Genomic DNA, 17,374 nt, shown 5'->3' on the forward strand with positions numbered 1-17,374 from the left:
GCGTATGTGTAGTTGGAATGCTCAAGTGTCAGCCTCAGAATAGTGAACTGTTACTGAAGTCATGATGTATGAGACATTGCTGGGGACAATTTTCATGTATTGAATTTCACCACACACTTATAAACTTGATATCATTATTACTCCAATTTTATATATAAGGAAACTGATACAGAAATTTAAGTAAATTTGCCCAAGTTCTTACAGCTAGAAAATGGCATGAATAGGATGCAAGTATATGTACTCTGGCTCCATGTTCTGTGGCATTACCCACTATATTGTATCACCCTCCTTACAGACTTGATGACTGTAATTTCCCCCTTAGCAATATACTAGTATGGGCAGCAACCACTGTACCAGACAATGTAAAATTTACAAAAGATAAATATAAAGGTTGTTCCTGTGTGTTCCACTGCAAAGTGGGTTGATGAGGGCTCCATATGGCCACTTGGAAACCCAGAATACTTTCATTGTATGGATTAATCTTTCTATAGGTCCTTGGAGTGATCTCTGTATAGATAGGGAAAGAGAATGGAAAACTGTACAACAGGAATGTTTTGCGGACCGAGCCAGCACTTCTGTCTATATTTCACAGTCTCAAATCACTCATGTGGCCACATCCAACTGTGAGGGATGCTGGGAAATGTAGTCCATCTGCCTAAAAGGAAGGGGAAGAGTTGAACAATTAACAGTATTTTTTTTTTTTCATGAGCACTCTGAAGTGTTTTCTGTTAATAATGTGGAGATTCCAGGAATATTGCCAGGGACTGAGCTCACAGATAAACTGATAACATTAGAAGGTTTACCAGTCATTCTGTATCTCTGACATGGAACAAGGCCAGCAGGGGCCAGGTGTTCAAATACAAGTATATATGGGCTTACAGTTAACTATCAAAAATTTTAATATGATGTAAACCCTAAGTAGCTCATATAACATTTTAATAAAAATTAGAAAAAGATTTATTTTTCTAAAGCACTTCATTGTTATGTTTCAGAAAATTTTCTGAGCAAATAGTCATATCTATAATGTTAATACATTACATGAATGGTACCCTACAAAATTGTGTAGTGGCCGGGCGCGGTGGCTCAAGCCTGTAATCCCAGCACTTTGGGAGGCCGAGGCGGGTGGATCACGAGGTCGAGAGATGGAGACCATCCTGGTCAACATGGTGAAACCCCGTCTCTACTAAAAGTGCAAAAAATTAGCTGGGCATGGTGGCACGTGCCTGTAACCCCAGCTACTCAGGAGGCTGAGGCAGGAGAATTGCCTGAGCCCAGGAGGCGGAGGTTGCGGTGAGCCGAGATCGCGCCATTGCACTCCAGCCTGGGTAACAAGGGTGAAACTCCGTCTCAAAAAAAAAAAAAAAAAAAAAAAAGTTGTGTAGTGTACATTCTGCACAACTGTATGAAGAGGGCCTGCCTATGCTGGCTGAGGACCCAACCACCTTAGTTTTACAGTTTAGCCCAGGTTCTCAACTTTCTGTAATGCACCCAGAGAACATAGTTGAGTCATGGCTTGATTTCCTTTTCTTTTCTATCTTTTTTTCTTTTTTTGAGATGGAGTCTCACTTGCTGCTCGCTGTGTCACCCAGGCTGGATTACAGTGGTGTCATCTCAGCTTTAACCTCTGCCTCCCAGGTTCAAGCAATCCTCCTGCCTCAGCCTCCCCAAATAGCTGGAATTACAGGCTTGTACCAGTATGCTTGGCTAATTTTTATATTTTTAGTAGAGACAGGGTTTCACCATGTTGGTCAAGCTGGTCTTGAATTCCTGGGCTCAAGTGATCTGCCCACCTTGGCCTCCCAAAGTTTTGGGATTACAGGCATGAGCCACTGCACTTGGCCTTTATTTTCTTTAAATATTTTTCTTCCTGGTTCCTTCCATTTGTTCCTTGCACTCTAGCATCTCTCTCCACTGCTTGATCTTAGTAGGAAAAACTGCATTTTCAACTTCTAGGTTGAAATGATTTCTTGGTTGATGACGTTTCTCAACACACATTGTTGTTTAGTCTATAGCATTGTCCTATAGCAAGGTTTCTCAACCTCGACACTATTGACAACTGAGTGGATCATTCTTTGTTGTGAAGCTGTCTTGTATATTGTTGGGTGTTTCATAGCATCCCTGGTCTCTACTCCTGAGAGTCCAGTAGCAGCCCTTCTTACTAGTTGTGACAACTATCTAAACTTCTTGGGTAAAAGCACTCCTCTGATGGGGTATTGGGCCTGTGCTACCTGAGTCAGAGCAGTGGAATCAATTCTTGGTTTGTGCTTTTCTTCATTCTCTACTCTCACACCTTGGTCACTTACCCCTTGGAATCATAGGAGCAGACATGTCATTGCTGTTCCGAAAAGAAACTCAATGACTTATCATTGCGCTTAAGACTCACAAGGCATTCCTCCAGTGGTTTGTGGGCCCTCTACCCTCCTTTTTGACCTCATCAACTACCACTCTCCCCTATATTCTTTGTAATCCAGTTCCTGGTACATCCCATGACTCTTCCTTTCCTAGGGACTTTACACATACTAATCTCCCTTTCTGGAATGATCTTCCTGACCCAATTTTTCTTCCCTTAATTTCCACTTATCTTTCTGTGCTCACAGTTTATCACTTACGTATGAAAACTTCCCCTAACACTATGTTCCTTGTAAGACAAGGTTAGGTCCTGAGTTAATTGCTAACAGAACATTCTGTACATTCTTTTATAAGCTCTTATCATAGTTGAAAATACATACACCATTAGATAATTAAAAAAGTATTTTTTTCTCCCACACTAGAAGGTATGTTCTACAATAGGAGAACCCATTGGGGTTTCTTTATTCCCTAACATATGGCGGACCAAATATCAAGGGCCTTTGAGATTTTGAAGGGTCTAGTTCATAATTTGAGACCTGAAGAAAACAGACATTGGCCTCCAAAATATGAAAATAAGCAGTAAAATTAAAAGTAATAAATGTGTAATTAAATATTTACAGAACTTAATGATACTACAATGTGGTAACCAAGTGAATGAAACTCTATCTTTACATACATGTTTATGAATCAAATTAAATCACAGGAGTAAGCTAAATATTTTATTCAGAATAAAATTCAAAATTATAGATGTTTTAAACAATATTTCAAAATGTATAGCAAAAAGTATATTTAATGTGTGATGAGTATGCGTTTTTATATGCTTCATATAATGAGGGGAGAGTGATAGATCTCCAAAGTGGAGTGCCCCTGAAGTGTAAAAGTGCTAGAAGCTACACCTGTGTGGCTCACAGTGGTAGACACAGCAACTGGTACAATGCCTTCTATGTAATAAATGCTCAATATATATTTATTGAATGACAGAATGAGTAAATCAAGGAATGTGCTCTACTTCCAAGCCCAATGCCCATTTAATTTCTTCTTTGCATGGTATGCTTTCTAGTGTGCAGATCAGCTGGGAACCTTTACATCCTCATTTCCATTGAGATATAGTGACCTTCGAGAGCACTCCCACTGACTGGGTTCTTAAGTCACTGTGCAAGTAATGTCGTGGCAATCGAGAGAATGCCTGGGGCCCCAGAAGCTTTCTAAAAGCTGTCAGCTCTTCCAATAATTCCATGCTGAGAGTTCAAAATTCTCCTCTGCTGTGTCACCACACTCTGATACAGCTCTGATGTAGCTTTCATGTATGAGCCATTGTAGATTGTGTTAATTTTCTGGAATATTCTCCTGGAATCTGGACATCCTAAGATATCAGTCACCTGGAGTTAGAAAGATGCCCCTTATGTTTTAAAAAACTGGAATGAAACCACATCTGGAAGGCTTTCTGGAGGTGTTACCAGAAAGAAAGAATCTCATTATTGGCTGTTCTCAAACATACAAGAAACCCAGGAAATGATACCCAACATTACTTTTCTCGCCAAGTAATCGTTCCATCTTGACAGTCAGCCTCTGATCGGCAATTGCGAGATTTCCTCTTCTTGGCTTCTTTCCTCTTAATTTTTTATCCCTGGTCTTTATCTGGAGCCTTCTTGGCAAGCACACTGGGGTCAGGTGGATAGAGGCTGTCTTTCCCAGTTCTGTTATGGAAGGGATCCAATGCATCCCTCCAGATAGGGTAAAGTCCTCCACAAGAAGAGATTTACATCCTTTAGTTTCTTCAGAGTGGAACAATTATAAGACTAACTTTCAACCTGCTGACATTCACAGTCCCTTGTAATAAGAGTTCAAATGTTAGCTTTAGCAAACACGAAAGCTCCCTTCTCCTATGTTGAAGCGGGCAAGGTTTGAATGAGATTCGGGGGACAGAACGCTCTGCCCTGCTCACTGAACGGCCCTGAAGAATCTAGTTTAGTGACTTCTCTTTTCCCCATTCTCCTGTCCCCTTAGCTTTTTCTCATCTTACCTGCTGTTTTATTCTAGCCCACTCAACAAGATCCACTCAGTTAACCCATCCCCAGAGTCCAAGGGCATCCCCAAGACCAAGAATGCATGAGAGAATTTACATCACTCCACGTATCAGTCCCATAACAATTGAGATAACATTTTGCTTCATTACTTCTGGGCTATGGCAGACAGAGCCTCAGTAATAATACCTTGCAAGTGTAACATGTCTGTAATTAGACTGTCCTGTAATTAGGAAGCTGACAACTTAGCCACAGCTTGTCACTAGCCAGTGACTCAGCAGGACACAGGAAGAACCATAGAGAAGGACATCTGTCTGCCAGTTGATGGCAAGAATCCCAAGAAAAGCCAGAATGAATAGATAATAATAATAGCAAAAAGCCGTGGAGAGGAGAATTCTACGTTTCTTGGTCAGTGACAAAGCTGATTCCTTGGGAAGAAAGGGACCATAAATCTCCCTCTGTCCTCCTGCTCTGAGGGACAGCATATGAGAGGTGGATTTTAGTGTCTCACAAAGCCAGGCACACAGCTAAGGATGGATCCTAAATTTTGGTAGTGACTGCAGGAAAGGTGAAAGAGAGGTCCCACATCACAGGCAGACTGGACTGATGCCTCACAAAAGACCCCCCTGAGTGGTTCTGAGCAGGGAAGGGAATTTGATTTAATGAAATCAGCATTCTTCCTAGGGTGCTAAGGAACAAGTGGACCAATCTTCTCTGTCATTCCCCTAAACCTGCTGCTTTTACCGCCCCCATGATTCAAATACGTTCCACTGGGTCTCTTCCACCACATGTGGGGATTATGAGAATTATAATTCAAGATGAGATTTGGATGGGGACACAGCCAAAACTTATCATTCTGCCTCTGGCCCCTCCAAAATCTCATGTCCTCACATTTCAAAACACGATCATGCCTTTCCAGCAGTCCCCGAAAGTCTTCGTTCATTCCAGCATTAACCCAAAAGTCCTGTAAAATAAAAAAAATAATTAAATAACAAGTTAGTTACTTCCTAGATACAATGTGAGTACAGGCATTGGATACAGACGCTCATTCTTAATGGGAGAAGTTGGCCAAAACAAAGGGGCTACAGGCCCCATGCAAGTCTGAAATCCAATAGAGCAGTCATTAAATCTTAAAGTTCCAAAATTATCTCCTTTGACACCATGTCTCATATCCAGTTCATGCTGATGCTAGAGGTGGGCTCACATGCCCTTGGACAGCTCTGTCCTGTGGCTTTGCAGCATACAGCCTCCCTCCCAGGTGTTTCTACGGGCTGGCATTGAGTGTCTGTGGCATTTCCAGGCACATTGTGCAAACTGTCGGTGGATATAACATTCCAGGGTCTAGAGGACAGTGGTCCTGTTCTCACAGCTCCATCAGGCAGTACCCCAGTGGGAACTCTGTGCGAGGGCTCCAACCCCACATATCCCTTTTGCACTGCCCTAGCAGAGATTCTCCATGAGGAATCTGACCATGCAGCATACTTCTGCCTATACCTTCAGGCATTTCCATTCATCCTCTGAAATGTAGGTAGAGGTTCTCAAACGTCAGTTCCTGACTTCTGTGCACCTACAGGCTCAGCACCACATGTAAGCTGCCAACTTTTGGGGTTTATACCCTCTGAAGCAATGGCCTGAGCTATACCCTGGTCCCTTTTAGCCATGGCTGGAGCTGAAGCAGCTGGGATGCAGGGCACCATGTCCTGAGGCTGCACAGAGCAGGGGGGCCCAGGGCCCTGCCCACAAAACCATTTTTCCCTCCTAGGCCTGTGATGGGAGAAGCTGCCATGAAAGTCTCTGACATGCTCTGGAGACAATCTCCCCATTGTTTTTTGGTGATAACATTCGGCTCCTCATTACTTGCATAAATTTCTGCAGTGGGCTTGAATTTCTCCCCAGAAAATGGGTTTTTCTTTTCCAACACATTGTCAGGCTGCAAATGCTCGGCTTCCCTTTTAGACATAAATTTCAATTCCAAATTATGACTTTGTAAATGCATGAAACTGAATACTTTTAAGAGCATCCAATTCACCTCTTGAATTCCTTGCTGTTTAGAAATTTCTTCTGCCAGATACTCTAAATCATCTCTCTCAATTTCAAAGTTCCACGGATCTCTAGGAGAGGGGCAAAATGTTGCCAATTTCTTTACTATAGTATAGCAAGAGTCGCCCTTATTGCAGTTCCCCCAAATTTCCTCATCTCCATCTGAGACTACCTCTGCCTGGACTTCATTGTCCATATCACTATCAGCACTTTGGTGAAAGCCATTCAACAAGTCTCTAGAAAGTTTTCAACTTTCCTACATCTTCCTGTCTTCTTCTAAGTCTTCGAAACTGTTCCAACCTCTGCCTGTTACCCAGTTCCAAAGTAGCTTCCACATTTTGAGGTATCTTCACAGCAGCACCCTACTATTTGTGGTACCAATTTACTGTATTAATCCATTCTCATGCTGCTATGAAGAAATGCTCAAGACTGGGTAATTTATAAAGAAAATAAGTTTAATTCACTCGCAGTTCTGCATAACAGAGGAAGCCTTGGGAAACTTGCAGTCATGGCAGAAGGGGAAGCAAATAATCCTTTCCAAGGCAGCAGGACAGAGAAGTGCCAAGCAAAGGAGGGAAAGCACCTTATAAGATCATCAGATCTCATGAGAACTCACTATCATGAGAACAGCAAGGGGGTAACTGTTGGGTAGAAATAGCCCATCCCCCATATCCGGGGCCCACATCCAGCAGACTGCCTCTGGAGGTTGGTCTGCCCAGCAACAGGACTAGCCAATTGCTTTCCCGTGTCAGCCCGCCAAAACCCATACACGCCCCGACAGCAGCCCGCCAAAACCTAGCCACGGGGCTCTTCCCTCTTCTTTGTTTAGCCTCCACCAATCATCTCCTCCCTTTAGCCCGCCAAAGCTAAGCCAACCCTTGCACCCCACGATATTCCCACTCCGCCCATGTCCAACCTCCACCAATCACTCCACGACACCCCACCTACGCGGGCCCCCTCCCTATAAAAACCCTCTCCGGCAGCTGCTGGGTGCAGCTCTTCCCTCTCCCGCTCGAGTTGCCCGTAAACCCCAATAAACCTGGACTCGGCCCAGCGGTTCCTTGGACTGAATTATTTCGGGAAGGGTCTCTGCGGGTCGCACAGTAACTGGCCCCATGATTCAGTCACCTCCCACCAAGTTCCTCTCACAACACAGGATTATGAAAACTATAATTCAAGATGAGATTTGGGTGGTAGCACAGGTAAACTATATCAGCTCCCCTTCTTTGGGAGGCTTCTCCTATTTCCAGGCTCAGTATAGCTCCTTCCTTTGAACATCGTTCATGGCTAGCCATCCTCTTATCTCCACCTCTCACAGTTTGCTCAGACCCATGGACATTATGCCGAGTGAGGTAGCTCTGCTATAGTTGAAAACTTAGTAAATTGGAAATTAGGATACATGTGTTTGAGGACTTCTACTTTCAGTTTGCTTGTTGTTTGGTCTCTAGAAAATCATTTAACTTCCTAGGACCTCAGTATTATTATTTGTAAATTAGAGGCAATAATTCCTGCCCCATAGGATTATTGTAAAGCCTGATATGACATATGCAGAAACCTTTCTAAACTTTCAAGCATTATACCAATGTGGGGCACCATAATGATTATCTATCTTATACTCTATTTATTTATATGGTTGCCTTATTAAATCTCTCTATAGGTTTTTGAGAAATAATATTATTCCACCCTCTCACAACTAATTGTTAACCCTCTGCATCAATTAGGCATTCATTCAGCTGCAAGTAACAAAATACCTGATTATCTTTGGCTTAAATGGAAAAAGAGAGAGAGGAAGAGAGAAAGAGAGAGAGAGAGAAGGCAGGGGTAGGGGAGATTAATTATCTCATAAAATGGGAATCTGAAGGACAACATTCTAAGTTGTTCTTTGACTTAACAATACATTCCAGGGCCAAGCCCCCTGGCTTCTACTCCACTGTTTTCAACACTTTGACTTTTGATTTTCATGCCTGTTGCTTCATGGTTGCAAGATGATAAATATAGCTTAAGGCTTGATGACCTCATTTAGAGACAGGAAGCAGTAAGGAGGAAGGGAGTACTGGATGCTGGATGGGAAGTGGGTCCTCAGGTGGTTTTTAGAAGAAACTTCATTTCCACATGAAAAGAGTAGGCACCAGTGTGTGCTACAGTCCTTGAGGACAGGCATCAAGTCTTTATCTCGATTCCCTCTCCACAATGCCTAGTATATAGTAGATGGCATATGGTGGATGTTCAATAAATATTAATTGAATGAATTAATAAGTAAAATAATAAATTAATTTATGAATGAGACTTCAAAAACCTGAAATAACTGATCTCAAGTCTGCCGTTTTTGTACATACATCTTCCTTAAAGTTCACCCTCATAATAGTCTTCAGGACTAGAGCAATTTATCCATCAAGCAGAAGTGCTGTTATTCAACATGACTTGATTAGTTTTTGTCTAGTCGGGGGGCCAAGGTGAAGGAACATTATGTCAGAAAGACAGCATAAAAGTGAGTCCAGATCTGAAAGGTTTAAAATGAGTTTGAAATATTAAAATATGTCTCAGACAAATATGAAGCTTTATAGGTTTTGTGAATGTTGCATAAGAATTCAAAATATTGTTACAGGGTATGTCACATTAAGAATTCATAGTCTGAAAATTATACACTTGCAGAATCTTCTAAATGACCTCTTCCCCGTGCCTTTCCATACCTCATCAGACAAGAGGAGATTCAGTGGGAAAGCAGTAATTATAATCCTACATTGGCAGACTTTTGGTATGTGCGTGAGCAGAAGGGGTGAGGGAGGGTGGAGATAAAGAAAGAAAGGAAGTTAAGTGACCTAATAGGGCCTAGGGAAAGGCCCATATAGCAAATGTCATTCTTAACCTTGAATAAAGGTCAGCTGCTAGGGGGCTGAGCTAATCATTATCTATTTTATAGATATACAGTTGACTGGCAAAAGTTTGTGATATTGAATTTGTTCCTATAGAACATAGTCTTCTTGATTACAGAATTACCAACGTAGATGGAATCTCAAGCTATTATACATCTCTTGGTCCTTAGGAAGATTCCCTTGTGTATCTGCATTGCATGAGAAGGCGAAGGAAATGAGAAAAGGACATGCACATTTATTTTAACCTATAAAGCTTACAAATGAGGAAGTTAACAGTAAGAAAAGTGAAATGATTTCTTAGGGTCACTTGTATTTACAGATTTTGGAATCGTACCAAGAAATTGTGGTGCCTTTCTGTTGCTCTTTCTTATGCCCCATATGGCATTTAAGATTTTTTTGAATCTCCCTTAGAACAATCAAATATGAGAGAAATAAACTGAATTATACTGGTAGAATTTTAGACATTTTGATTCCACAAATCTGTATTCGAAAGTTCCCTTTATGATGCTAGATAAATCCCCAGGAAACAATGCTTCTTATAATATAATAATCCTCATACTTAGTAAGAATTATTGTCATCACTCAGTTTTTCTGGTCTCATCTTTTGTCATCCCTAAAATGGGATAATAATAAGTTTCCTCTATAACTTACAGGATTATTTCCAGATATAAAGGAACAAAAACGTTTCGAAAACTCAAAACTTACAAATGTACAGTAATGATTCATCTCTTTATTGAATACTGATGAAAATGATGATATTTGAAACTAATTTCTCTGGCTCTCCAACTCCTAGTCCCTCTCCCAGCGTATAGAATATTAAGACATGCACACAAGGTGAAAAGTAATAAAAGAAGGGGCAATGAGGGAAGCAGGGAGAACAGCTGGTAAGCCATTGCAATTATCCAGGAGAGAGACTATGAAGGCTTGAATGTAAGTGGTTGTGGTGGAATTGGGAGGATATATAAATAATGCGGATCTATTTTGGAAGTCAGTCTGAATGATTTGATGATCAGTTTTAGTTGAGGTTTAGGAGGAAAAAAAAAAAAAAGTTAGCCGGGCGCGGTGGCTCAAGCCTGTAATCCCAGCACTTTGGGAGGCCGAGGCGGGTGGATCACGAGGTCAAGAGATCAAGACCATCCTGGTCAACATGGTGAAACCCCATCTCTACTAAAAATACAAAAAATTAGCTGGGCGTGGTGGCGCGTGCCTGTAATTCCAGCTACTCAGGAGGCTGAGGCAGGAGAATTGCCTGAACCCAGGAGGCGGAGGTTGCGGTGAGCCGAGATCGCGCCATTGCACTCCAGCCTGGGTAACAAGAGCGAAACTCTGTCTCAAAAAAAAAAAAAAAAAAAAAAAAAAAAAAGTTAAAAGTGGCTCCTGGATTTTGGAGCTAAGCAACTAGAAGGATGGAATTGGCATTTCCAGGGATGGAAAAGACTATATGCAGGAGTCTTCTCTGTGGGAACTAGTTTTAGGCTGTGTTAACTTCAAGGCGCCTATTAGACATTAGATGGAGATGTCGAGTGGGTAGTCTGGATCTAGGCCAGAGATAAAAATGTGGGATTTGTCAGCGTATAGATAATATTAAGCATCATAAAACTCAATGTTGTCACCCAGGAAGTAAGCGGAGATACTTAAAGAGAAGAAACTCTAGCGGAATTCTGGCACATTCCAGTGTTTGGAGGTTGGCAAGATGACATACGGTGACAGAAGAGTAACAAAGAAAATACTGAGAAGAAGCAAACAGCAAGGAAGGAAGAAAATCACGAGAGTGTGGTGTCCCCGAAGACATGTGAAGAAAATATTTCAAGGAAGAGAGAATGGTCAGCTGTGTCGATAGGGACTGAGCACTGGCTGTTGGATTTTGCTACGTGGAGTTCCTGGTTCCACTGACAAGAACAGTTTCCATGTAGGGTATCAACTTGTACCCTGACTGTAAGGGTTAAAAAGAAATCATGGATGGAATAGGTTCAACATACAGTAGGAGATAGCAAATGGAGAACTTTTTGGAGATTTGCCATAAAGGCAAGCAGAAAACTGGGATTTAGCTGACAGGAGATGGGGTGGGAGTTAGGAGATATTTTAAAGATTGGATAAAGAGCATCATGTTTGAATGCACATGGGAATGGTCCAACAGTTTAGCATAAAATTAAAAATAAAACACTGATATAGGAAAAAGAGACAGTAAGTGCTAGAATGAGGGCCTCGAGCAGGCAAGAGAGAGGAGAATCATAGGAGGGTTCGCTTTCAGAGCATTGGAGTTTATTAAGAGGAACAGGAGGAAAGGCAGAGGACTAAAAAATTATTTTATTTTATGTTAACTTTTAGAGACGGGGTTTCACTATGTTACTCAGCCTGGTCTCGAACTCCTGACCTCAAGCAATCCTCCCACATCAGCTTTCCAAAGTGTTGGGATTTGAGGCCTGAGCCAGTGTACCCAGCCAAACCCTTCTGGTTTTTGTATGTTTTATATCTGGAGAAGGGAACCATGGTATTTCTTTTCTTTCTTTCTTTCTTTTTTTTTTTTTTCCCCATACAGAGTCTCATTCTTGCTCAGGCTGGAGTGCAGTAGCATGATCACAGCTCAGTACAGCCTCAACCTCCTGGGCTCAAGTGATCCTCCCACCTCAGCCTCAAAAACTGCTGGGATTATAGGCATGAGTCACCACATGTGATCAAACCAGTGTATTTCATAAATAATACAAATAAATTAGTTTTCTCTTATTCTTCTCTTTCTTTACTGCGCACATCTAACCCATCACCGTTTCCTGTTCAAAACATATCCTGAGCCTGACTGCTTTTCACCACTTACTTGTCATGTCCTCTCTGAGCTGCTGCCAGCTCTTGCCTGGATTCTTGCAGCAGGCTCCTAAATCAGTAATTTCCCTGCCCTCACACTCTTTTCCCTCAAGAGTGGTCATTCAAAACATAAGTCAGATTTGGCCACTTCCATGCTAAAAATCCTCATATGCCTTCCCATCTTACTTTACCAGTCAGACAGCTGATACTGGCGTACTGTGTCCCATGTGATCTCACCCTTCTTGCCCTGCAAATTCACTCACTCTCACTTCATTTAATGCATTACTCTTCAGTCACACTGTTTGCCTTCTGATTCTTCAAACATACAATCATTGTTCCTGCCTCAAGGGCTTCATCCTTGTTTTATCCTTGTTGTTCCTTCTGTATGGAATGCTCTTCCATAGGAATTTTGCATGGCAGCCTCCTTCCTGTTCTTTGTCGTGGACCGTCCGGGCGGGTAGGCACGTCTGCCCGGGTGTCTCTCGACCTGCAAGAGGGTCCCAATACCTAGAAGAGGGAGTGCGCCTGAGAAAATAATAAAGACAGAGAGAGAGAAAGCGAGGCGTCTGGAGGGCTGATAGGCTGTGCCTAAACAGCAAATTTTATTTTTCAAATGCCAGGAATAAATACACTTTCTTGGCTTTGGTCTACGTCATAGTAAGAGGAAATGCAAATGTATACCTTACATGGCCTATACAAGAGAGAAATCAGATACACAATGGTTGCAAGAGGAAATGCAAATGTATACCTTACATGGCCTATACAATAGAGAAGTCAGATATGCAATCAGTGGTTGTAAAAAGTAACAGAATTTCCTGTAATCACAAAGCTTGTTTGCATCCAGACATTATTCCTCCTGGCTGCAGGTATCTCCGGTTTGATCTTGTTTTAGAACTGAGATGTGAAAAGGTTTTCTGGTTTTGCTCATCAGAATATCTCTTAACCGGATTCTCCTTTGTCTACTCCTAACTCAACTTAACTCAACTTCCCCATTCAGGAATCTCCTGAGTCAGGAATCAAAGCCATCCCTTATGGTGGCATTTGCTTTGCAAATATCCTGACAGTTAAACCATTAGGCAGTCAGGTAAGTAAAGAAAAGGTTAAAACTTATTCTTAGAGAGTCATAAAAAGGTTAAAAGCAGGAACCGGTTGCTGGTAGGGGGTTACTCGGTCTAACAGCAACGCATAGTTTTAGGCCCAAATGATATTGTGGTTGATATTAGAAACTGATCATTCATCTTTCTTCCTATATTTCCGGATAGCTCGACTGCCTCCAGTAGGAAACTGTGTTTGGGATCAAACTCACCGTATAGTGAGACTCACGCCTTTTAGGGGTCTCACACGGGAGTGTTCCCCACAGTTCTTTATATTTCAGTTTAAATGTCACCTCCTTATAGAAGTCTTCCTGAACCACTGAATAGCAAATAGCCTCCTAGCCACTCCCTTTCCATCAGAAGAATTTTAATTCTCTGCACATTGCTATCTGCTATTTTCTTGTTCATGACAATTTCTGATTTTGTTGTTTGTCATCTATCTCCTCTTTAAAATATAAGTTCTATGAGAGCAGAGACTTGCCTTGCTGCCCAGTCTATTTCCCAGTGCCTGGTACATAGGAGACAGTCCATAAATATTTGTTGATTGAATGGATACCTTGCTGTTATTTATTTACTTCTGTTTTCAGGACTGAGACCAGATGGGTGAGATGCTATAGTCCAGCTGAGAACTGCTTGGGACTCTCTACCGTAATTTGCAGCAAAGGAAGCCTCAGCTGCCATCCTATATTGGAACATCTGGCCCAATAGCAGATTGCTAACACCAGCTTTAGATAAGGCCTTAACAATAATGAAGAAATTCCTCATGCTTCCTCCTGAGAATCTTCCAGGGCATAAAAGATACCACAGCTTAGGGCTTTAATAACAGCCCAGGCAAGAAAGTGTTTGATTTTGAGGCAAAAGTGCCCACCTCTGATTAATCAAAGCAAATGTTGGGCCTCCAAAGTAGTCATTTTAGAGGCTGAAACTTTTCCTACCAGTACTGTGAAGTCTGCAGACAGTTGCGGAAATCCTTCTAGAGCTAACGTTCATGTGCCTCAATTCATATGTAGCCAACTGTAAACTGGTGCCCAACTTTAAGTGCTCATTTTGTATAAGGTAGAGATGTATTATCATTTCCATTTTACACCTGAGGAAACTGAGTCTCAGAGAGGTTATAGGACTTTCTCTGGATCTCGTGACCCTGAATCTTTTATTCATGAGTACTCTCAAGAGTGTTTGAAAGTGTGTCTGGTTTTCAGAAATGACCAAATGTCACTTGAGCCTAAGTAAAGCAAATTAAGTAGATTCTCAAGGTTGGATAATTCAGTTTCTGATTAGTAAATCCCTACAAGATCTAGACGGAGCCTTAAAGATTATCTAGGTCGGGCCGGACGCGGTGGCTCAAGCCTGTAATCCCAGCACTTTGGGAGGCCGAGGCGGGTGGATCACGAGGTCAAGAGATCGAGACCATCCTGGTCATCATGGTGAAACCCCGTCTCTACTAAAAATACAAAAGCTGAGGCAGGAGAATTGCTTGAACCCAGGAGGCGGAGGTTGCGGTGAGCCGAGATCGTGCCATTGCACTCCAGCCTGGGTAACAAGAGCGAAACTCCGTCTCAAAAAAAAAAAAAAAAAAAAAAAAAGATTATCCAGGTTGATAAGAACTTCAGACAACCACATATATACTCAGGATTCCACTTTTCGGCTTTTGTTTTAGGCAGATCTATTTCATGCTAAACAAATCTATCCTAACCTTTGCAGCATATGCCTGTCACAGAGAGGGGACAGAGCTGAGAGACCAACTACTTCAATCTCTGCCCCTCTGCCAAGATGGCTTAAAGATAAAAATCTCACTGTGTTAGTATGTTTCAAGGGCTACCTTGTTCTTCCATTGTTATATTAATGAGAAACAAAGGAGGAGGGGTGGAATCTCTTTGCTTTAGAAAACAGTATCAATCCATTAGAAAACATACTAGATAATTACTATATGAGAGGTGTGTAAAGACCTCTAGCAGTCAGTTATTTCCCTTGGTAGCTATTATGCTGTGGAGAGATGGCATCTGCACCATTCATAACAGTAGCGCACAAATTGGCACAGGGAGAAGGCCAACAGCAAGCTGTTCCAGGTAGACCAGATGTCTTGAAGGGAGGCGCTCTCTCTCTCTCTCTCTCTCTCTCTCTCTCTCTCAGTAAACACAATGTCTATTTCCTGTCACTTTCACTGTTGAATAATTAGCTATTTGGTATCTGGAATAATTCTTGATAAATAGAGTTATGCTTTTAAAAAGAGCATCCCAACTGTTCCGTTCTCAGAAGGAAGCACTTTTTCAAAACACATTCTTCAAAGGCACTGTTTTATCCCGTTTTTCCAGTCATGAGGTGGTATTGTGCTGCCAGATGTTGACTCAGAGATGAGGGAATGGGAACATGTTGGTGACAACTCTCTTTGGGGAAAGATAGAAAAGGTAAAGGGAAAAAATAACTAGAGAATCTAAGAAGGCCTTTGTTGCCATCATTAACACTCAGTCCAAAGGAGGTTGAAGGATGCTGGGTACGTGGATGGGTAGCGAGAGGGATAGATATAGGCCATGAAGTCATACAGAGATCAGTACTCACTGGGGATGCTTGGCCAGCTTTGGTTTGGCTGTGACTCCAATGGGCATACGATTTGTTCATTTAACAAATATTTCTTAAGTTCCTTCTACATCTGGGGAAGTGGTCTAGGCATTGGGGATCCATCAATGAAAAACAAAAACAAAACAAAACAAAGATCTCTGCCTTCGTGGAGCTCCAGAGGGAGATTCAGACAAAAAAAAAAAAATCCTAAAGATAAAAATAAATTATATAATGTGCTAGTGGGTGATAAGTGCTATGGAAACAAGAAAAAAGAATAAAACAGTTAATAGGGACTTAGAGTCCAGGATGTGAGAACCTTTTGCAATTTTAAACAGGCTTTTTAGAGGGGGCTTTTTGGAAATGGTATTGGTGCATAGATTTGACAAGGTGGAGAAGCCAGCCATGCAGATATCCCAGGGAAGAGCATTCCAGGTGGAGGGAACAACCATTGCAAAGAGCCTAAGGTGGGAAGATACCTGTAGAGTTTGAAGAACAGCAAGGAGGCCAGAATTGCTGGAGCCCAGTGAATGTATGTGTGGGTGGGAGGCAGGGCTCAGGGTGGGGGATGAGGAGCAACAGAGAAAAAGGGGAGAGGGAGGTGGGCAGTAATAGTTGAGGTAAGAGAGATCAAAGAATGAGGGACCTAGGGTCTTGCTGGTCCTTGCAGGAGTGCAACTTTAGCTTGACAGAGAATGGACAGCTTCTGCATAGTTTAGATCAGACAAGTAACATGATGTGATCTATATTAAACACACACACACACACACACACACACACACACAACCATCTCTTTGTCTCATATGTTGAGAATAGATTTAAGACATAAAAATAAAAGATTTCTCTTTTCTAAACATACTGCCTTACTTATATGACAGGGTTGCTATGAGACTCCAATGCAAAAAATATATATATTTTAAAAATTACAAAGCACAGTGCAGACCCAAACTATATTTACAAACAATAGAGTTCAAAAGCCAAGGTCCCTCTCCCCTCTTCTGATCCTTGAATAGTAACTGTATTCATGCCATTAAACTAGCCTGTGTAAAAGAAGCTGCAGGAAAATTGCTAACTATGTATTCAAAAAAATGTAATTTTATGCCTGAGTTTTATGTCATTTAGATTTTGCAGATTGCTATTTATTTTATGTTCTGTTTTTGAAAGAAATGCTTTAAAAAAACAACAACAACGTTACAATGCGTTAGTACTAGGCTTGAATACTGAAGACTTTAACGACACACCAGGAGAGAAGCCGAAGTGTGGGAACTTTAAACCTATTTCCTTCTTAATCCCCTCAGAGAGCTAGACTGGAGCACTGGCTGGATCTTCCAACGTTTCTGGGGGTGCTCTCTGTTCTTTGCGGTGGCCCTGCCGCCAGGTGAACGCTGCCCGTGGGAGAGCACACACTTAGTGCGGCCAGCTGACCTTCACAGTCTGGGGGGAAATTTTAAAGGATTGTGGAGAAGAGGCCTTGAGACTCCAAGAGGAAGAGGAAAAGGGGGCCCAATGAAGCCTGAGCCTCCCAGGAGGTAGAACTGAGTAAATTGAACAGGGCTGATTATCCAAGGTAATTATGTAAAAGAGAAGGCTAGGAGGAGTTCTAGATGGCTGCAACTTGGAGTTTACTCTGCCTAAGGTGAGT

General features: G+C 41.9%; 1 protein-coding gene across 4 annotated transcripts in view; it reads left to right on the plus strand.

Annotated features, from left to right (window-relative positions):
* Positions 1-17,374, plus strand: part of FRMPD4 (FERM and PDZ domain containing 4) — a 915,426-nt gene that overhangs the window by 294,942 nt on the left and 603,110 nt on the right. For 2 of the 4 annotated variants that reach the window (XM_074391532.1, XM_074391528.1), the window contains exon 1: positions 9,258-17,368. The exons of the other annotated variants lie outside the window; for them this stretch is intronic. In XM_074391532.1, the coding sequence (XP_074247633.1) occupies positions 17,337-17,368 (32 nt within the window). In that variant the 5' untranslated portion in view covers positions 9,258-17,336. Of the gene's footprint in view, positions 1-9,257; positions 17,369-17,374 lie in introns of those variants that run through there. 4 annotated transcript variants of the gene reach the window in all.

Source organism: Saimiri boliviensis, chromosome X (genome assembly GCF_048565385.1).
Source record: "Saimiri boliviensis isolate mSaiBol1 chromosome X, mSaiBol1.pri, whole genome shotgun sequence".
Lineage (NCBI taxonomy): Eukaryota > Metazoa > Chordata > Mammalia > Primates > Cebidae > Saimiri > Saimiri boliviensis.